We start from the raw sequence: 6,695 nt of genomic DNA on the forward strand, positions 1-6,695 counted from the left end.
CTATATTGATTTTGGAAATCGGTTAACAATAGAAAAAGATCTGGGAGAAAGCAAATTTTGGAACACGATTCAAAGGATGTCGGGATAAGGAACGGAATTATGACGAACTGTTTGGGATAAATGAACAAAAAGTGTGGCCAGAAGAAATCATACTTTTGGCTCATCGGGGTTAGTGGACGACTCCTTTGGTTCTTCCTTTAGGAGGGGGGTATTTTCTGTGAGATTTGATGTGGATGTGTGCGGAGATGGACGAATCACCTGAAAATCAGAACATTAAATCTCTATTTTGTTTCAAAACAGCAACCTTGATCATAATCGGATCATCGTCATCTTCTGGTTGTTCAATCGGCGCATCTCTGCTTGTAGTAGGTTCAGATGAAGCTGGTACATCTCTGACAAGTGAATTCTTCGAATCTGCAGATGATATATGCTTCCACATTCCACTGTTGTTCACTTCTTTGGTAAGGTTGATAGAATGAGATGGCTCTTGAATAGCAGCGAGTGGAATCTTGATTACATTTCCAGAAGCCATTGGGATATGAAGATGAGCTTCAGTCTTGACAGCATGTATTGTTGCCTGGTTCTCGTTGTCGAATTCTATTTCGACAGCCTCTCCCTGAACATAAATTGGTTTAGAAAAAAGCAAAAACTCATGCGAATAACCTCGCTCTGTCTTCTCTTTGCATCTTCTTTCTTTCTAAGGTGGAAATCAGGCATTGGGTCATCAAGGTACTTGAGGTCGGTTGTAGTGAAAGCTTTCTCCATCATCTTTCGGATAGCAACCATCACAACGAGCTGTAAGTTTTGAGTTTCATTGATTTCAAATGTTGTTCTCAACTAACCATAATCGGGAAAAGAATCGATGTCGACTTGATGGATTTGATCACCCAAAGAAGAGCAAGGCAACCGATTTGGAATGCAGTGAACAAATGAATCTTTTTGATGGGCACGTGGCGAATGTAAATGGTATCCGGTTGATATTTCATTGGCATGAAGAGTAAAAGAGTACGATCAAACAATTGAATTCCACCGAGAGCAGAAATACCCATGTAGAGGAAGACACCATACAGTACTGGCATAGGAATTCGTCCAAGGATGTTAGTAGCCAAGACAGAGAGTCCAATGATGAGGAAAGTGACGATTCCAGTGACACGCTGCTCACGAACTCCCACAAACTGTGCGACTTCTCCTGGTGCTTTGCATTCAGATTCCACTTTCAAAGAGTTGATGTGATTGATAGAAAGTACTGTAGCAGCAACATAGATAGGTAGACCTAAGAATCCGACCATGAGGATTGAGACGGAAAGAACGAGTAAATCGAGATGGTAACCGCATCCTTTCTTCAACTTGTTTTCTTTACGGTTCACGATAACAGTTGTGATTTGTTGGTCCATAAAAATGAGAATGCAGGCGAGGAGGGCCGGAAGAAGAGCAAGAGGAGCAGTCCACCATTCATTTCCATCAAATGGATAAATGAACCATCCGCGTCCTTCCCAGGTTGGCTGAAAATTGTAATTTTAAAAATAAGTCTAAGAATGATTTTTGAAATGTTGACTCACTCGGAAAGTACTTGGAACATTCAATTTCGGGGTGTTCACTCCAACTGAAATATCTACCATGGTCATGGTGACGATAGCAATCATAACAGCGAAATCGGAAAGAAGTTGTCGGACACGAGATGGGAAATAACAAGAGTTGCGCATCTTCTTCAGAGTTGTGGCCAAAAAGAAGGTACCGACAGTTAGTAAAATCGACATGAGGAGTTTGTCATAGAGTGGGAAGCAAGTGGTTCCATCGAAATCTCCGCCAATTGTGCGACAATCAGTGAGATTCGCGGCTGAGTAATCAATGGTAGTTTCATTGAATGGAATTGGAAGGCCGAGGTCCTTGATAATGAGTTTCGCATGTTCCACTGAGACAGTGGCTGAAAACCATAATCGTTTTGAAACAAGACCGATGTGTTTATTTTACCTTTTTTTAATGGAGCTACACACGAACAGAATCCGCCTTCAACATAATCGCGCGAGTAGTTAATCATGTCTAGTTGACCTTTGATCTTAACCAACTTCATAATTGCTTCATAAATGAAAATAACAGCAATCAAAGTGGCGAACGATTCTTCAGTGAAACGAGTGATGAACGATACCAGAGAAGATGCATCGGTGATGACCATAATAAGAATGATCAATGCTGTCCACACGTGAACCCAGAATCGGAAACTCAAGTATTGGATGCCGAAGCGATGGCAGAAGTCATACACAATGGTCTCGAAGACAAGAACAGGTCCAGTAGATCCAACAATAGTGAGAGGTTGACCAGCGAAAAAATGGTAAATGACACCACAGAGAGCTCCTCCGAACAAGTTCTCCATGGCTGCCATTCTTTGATGAGTTGCTTCTTCGAGTAATCCTCCAAAAGTTACAATCGGTGCTAACAATCCGAAGTACATGAAACAGATCGAAGCCAGACATTGTAGATTGAATGCATCAGTGAAGTCAGATACAAAATGAGGAGCTTTTCTTTTGATATCCAGAATGAGACCTCCAAACAGTTTTCCAGTTCGTTTCAAGGCTGGATCGTCTCCATGGGAATGTATTTCTTCTTCCTCGATAACCTTCTTTGCTGGTTTATGAGAGGATGGTTCAACAAGAAGCTCTTTGCCAATTTGTTTTCTCTTTTCTTGAGACGGAAGCTTCGTTGGTGGTTCGATTCGAATGTTAGGATCCCATTCTCCAGGTGGCAGCACCGTGACTTGATCCAAGAACTCGTCAATTCCATCCAAAAGATCGTCAACATCACGGGCACCGTAAGCGACATCGTGGAAGATTTCATCAGCCATGAGTGTGGCGATGGCTCTACCAATTTCTCTGTATTGCTGTCCATGACCAGTGGGTCCCAGAAGCAAGAAGATGAAACGTGTTGGAACAGGGACTTCTGTCAAATCTCCTAGCTGATTAGCGTTCTTCAGACGAATGAAACAGCAAATATGACGGGTGAGGAAATCAACTTCTCCTATCAGAACATTGCTAGCCTCCACACCAACAGGCAGTTTTTTCAAGAAATGAAGATTTCCTTTTGAGGCCTCCTCATTTGAGATATCCTTTGGCACTGATTCCACCTGAATTTACAGAATATCTCGGTAAAGTTTCTAATTTGAATCTCACCGTTGGAAGTGTTAGTTGATTCGATGATCCAGAAGGAGCTCCTGCTGTCTGTGAAGTAACTGGCCCTTCTGGTTTTTCTTCGATTTTCGAGAGATTCTTTCCATGTGAGAATGATTTTCCAATATCAGATATGGATCGTACTGTACTGAGGAATCCACCCTTTTCTCCACCAGCACCATTCTTCTTTGCCTGAAACAAATATTGAATTCATTAAGACCTATAAGATCGAGTACAAAAAAAAGACAACAGCTAGCAGAAATTCAAAAATCAAACAATCTATCCCGCCTGCTCTCAATCAGGTCTTAAACAAAATTGGAAGAGTAAACAGAAGGAAAAATGTTAAAATAAATCCTGGTTTTCTGTGTGCTCTCAACGTCATAACTTCATATTGAAACGAGTCTGATAAGAATAGACTGAAAGGCTATCAGCTGGCATAATTTGGATTATAATCAGAGGTGCAAACTAACAAAGCTCAGAGTAAATCGAAACCTTAACTAATGTTTCTTTCAAAAATTGATTTATCCTCAATGATCGAGTGCTGGTCAAAGCCAAGGCACAAGAGAGTAAACGGAGAAGTCTGGACTGGATGATTTTTAGTGATCAACATGTCAAAAAAGTCAGAGTAAACTCTATTTAAAACCCCACGAATAACTTTATTACAGTTTTCTTACTGATTAAATTTTGGCAACTTCACAAAAATGCCGCTATTCAGACATAATGCTTATCGGTGTCAAAACTCAGGACGAGAGACTAAAATGTCAAAGAGAATGTGTTAGTGAATTACATGATTATTACAAAGATCACACTCTGAGTTTGTTTAGAATATTCACATCAAAATCAAAGACCTGCGAAGAAAGAGAGTGACTTGAAAAGCTTGAGGTGCGCGAAGTGGATGGGCTCGATGCCACTAAATCGTCAAACCAGCGAGAGAAGGCCCAAAATGGCGGCTAGAAATATAGGAAAAGAAGAGACAAGATAGTCAAGACACTCTCCAAATCATTCAAAGGGAAAGGTAGTTTCAAAAGGGAAAGATAAAAACATGAAGCTGGATATAATGCGGATTCGGAGTTATCAACTTACTTGCTCGTATTGATGAACGTGCTTTCGAAGAAGAATTTCACGAAGTTCCTCTCGATTTTCGGCAGGCAAATCTCCACTTTTGACCAAGTTTTCAATGACAGCATCTGAAGAATAATATAAAGATTTTGGAAATAAATAACAGCGTTGAAACTTACTAAAAATAGATGGTATATCGGTTTCGGATAAATCATTCAAGAACAGTCCATTCATAATACAACTTCTCAACTGGAACAATGAATGAAGTGACAAGGTAGCCACGTGGGGCTTTGACCATCGGTTTCCTCCTTGTTCGACGTCTTCTTCGAACTTCACCCATCTCGCTGTTTCTCTCCATTCGTCATTGTTCAGTTCTCCCATTTCCGTGAACAGGGCTGGGGTGTTCTCCTTCTCCTTCAAAAGGAACATGACTCTGGTACCGGGGGCTGAAATGACAATGAGTTTTGTTGTGATCTTGTCTAATTAATTTACAGAAATGATCCGCATTTTTCTGACTAAGACGGGTGATATGTTCACAACTTGCGCAGTATTGCAACATTTGGGATGACTTTGCAGCATAGAAATTAGTATAGAATAACGGTGACCACACAATAGAAGTACTGAGTGCGAAGTATTAACACTCGCTTCTCTTATCAACTTTTCCTATCACCGAACTTTTTGCAGTTTTCAATTTTGATGATTGATGGAGATAGTAGGCGGTGGTCGCCGTTTATGTATCGAAGATAACTTTTTGTTGCCATTTTTGGAGACAGCCTTAGAATGGGGAATAAACTATAAGCCTCTTAAAGATAGTATGACCTCATCAGATGTCGTCAGTAGAAAGATTTAAACTCCAGCATCGTTTTCTTGAAACTCCTCTGGTAATCGGTTTCTAACCAGTTTCGGGAAATTTTCCAACCAGATTGGGTAACGCGCATTTTCAACCAGATTCGGAAACTTTTTATTTTCCGACAAGATCTGGTGATTTTCTGACCAGATCCGACCGAGAAAGCTAATTTTCCAACCTGATTCAGACAATTTTCTAACAAGATCTAGCCATTTCTGCTCCGGAATTTTCCCGGATCTGGTTGGAAACCGATTAACAGAGTCCGTCGAAGCAAGAAACTTCCTCTTTCTTTTGTTATATTTACAGAATCTCCTGAACCACATTTCCTTAATTTTGTATTCTAGCCAAGCTACTTATTACTCATTCCGTCCTCGTTTTCTAATCCTATTCTCTCTAGACGTAACGCAGTTGATGCCAGCGAACAGTTGTTTTGAGTCTCTCGGCAAAAAAAATTCCTCGCATGCTCCTCGTCTCCTAGCTTTTCTTCTTTCCTCTTTTCTTCTCAACTCCGGGACCCCTTCTCTCATGGTGGAAGAAGCATTAGAAAGAGAGGGAGAATGTGATTGGTAGAGCACGTAGACGACCAGCACAAGCCTACCTACTACGCGAATGCTTTTTGTGCTTTCTACGTATGTGTGAGCGCGCGGCGGCCGTTGAGACCCTCTGGCACATTTTGTTGTGTACCCCATGCACCGCCTAACTGGGGACTCATCCGAAAGCTCTGAGAATAGAAACCCAGAAGACGATAATCATGAAGACAGAGACATCTCTAAAAATTATTTTCCTTTTGCGAGTCAACTTCCTTTGTATTCCTCTTCTACCGATCAGGAAGCATGGAAGCTTGAGGGAATTCACGTGGATGCTCTCCAGTCCTCTATCCCTTCTATCACAGAAACTTTGGCAGAATAGAATAAAGATATTGAGAGCAAGATGGGACTAACAGATACATTGAATAGTTAGTTAGAAAGAAAAATAAAATGCGAAAGGCTGTAATTGACAACCTAGAAATCTCTCGTTGAAAACAAGAGTTTTTCCAACTGGTCGATGTTTCGTAGCATTCAGACGATATCCGTTAAAAACACCCGTCTTGTCTTGATAGGGAAATTTTTAAAGTTGAAAAAAGGACTCACCGAGTGAAGATAGTTCGATGCTCTGCGACTCCCGCCTCGCCTTGGACATTCGACGTCTTCTGGAATTTTCGACATGTACACCCATGGACATCCACAAGGATCCCCGAGATTCACGACTTCGTGAAGATGACCCAGGAGGTTCACATGATCGCGAACGAGCAATTCTTGATGGCGATTCGTCTGGCTCATCGTCCATTTTTGAGTTTCCTTTTTCAGGAAGTATGATTCGATCCAGTTTAGACAGAGTATAACGCAAAACTCAAGGAATTAAGAGCCCGATGAAAATGAGCGGCGGATCTATGAGAGCTAAACAGAGAGAGGGAGAGGGCACCAAAAGGGGCGTGTAAGGGAGAAGGAGAGATGGCTTGAAGCCGTGGTTAGAATCAATAGAATAGTGTATATGTCTCGCTTCTGCGTCTCGTTTTATCGAAGAAGCTCTTTTATTTCAAATGAGATGGAGCATACAACAAAACATTCGACTTAATTCAACCCCACCGC

General features: G+C 41.3%; 1 protein-coding gene across 1 annotated transcript; it reads right to left on the minus strand.

Annotated features, from left to right (window-relative positions):
• Positions 1-147: 147 nt before the first annotated feature.
• On the minus strand, positions 148-6,393 carry Cbr-abts-1 (the record flags this gene model as incomplete). The annotated part of the gene is made up of 9 exons (XM_045243849.1): positions 148-258; positions 302-616; positions 664-795; positions 843-1,502; positions 1,560-1,924; positions 1,972-3,118; positions 3,165-3,353; positions 4,245-4,666; positions 6,198-6,393. 9 exons carry the CDS (start codon positions 6,391-6,393, stop codon positions 148-150), a joined length of 3,537 nt encoding a protein of 1,178 aa, XP_045092579.1.
• Between the last annotated feature and the right edge of the window lie 302 nt (positions 6,394-6,695).

This window comes from Caenorhabditis briggsae (genome assembly GCF_000004555.2).
Source record: "Caenorhabditis briggsae complete genome, chrI, whole genome shotgun sequence".
Classification (NCBI taxonomy): Eukaryota; Metazoa; Nematoda; class Chromadorea; order Rhabditida; family Rhabditidae; genus Caenorhabditis; species Caenorhabditis briggsae.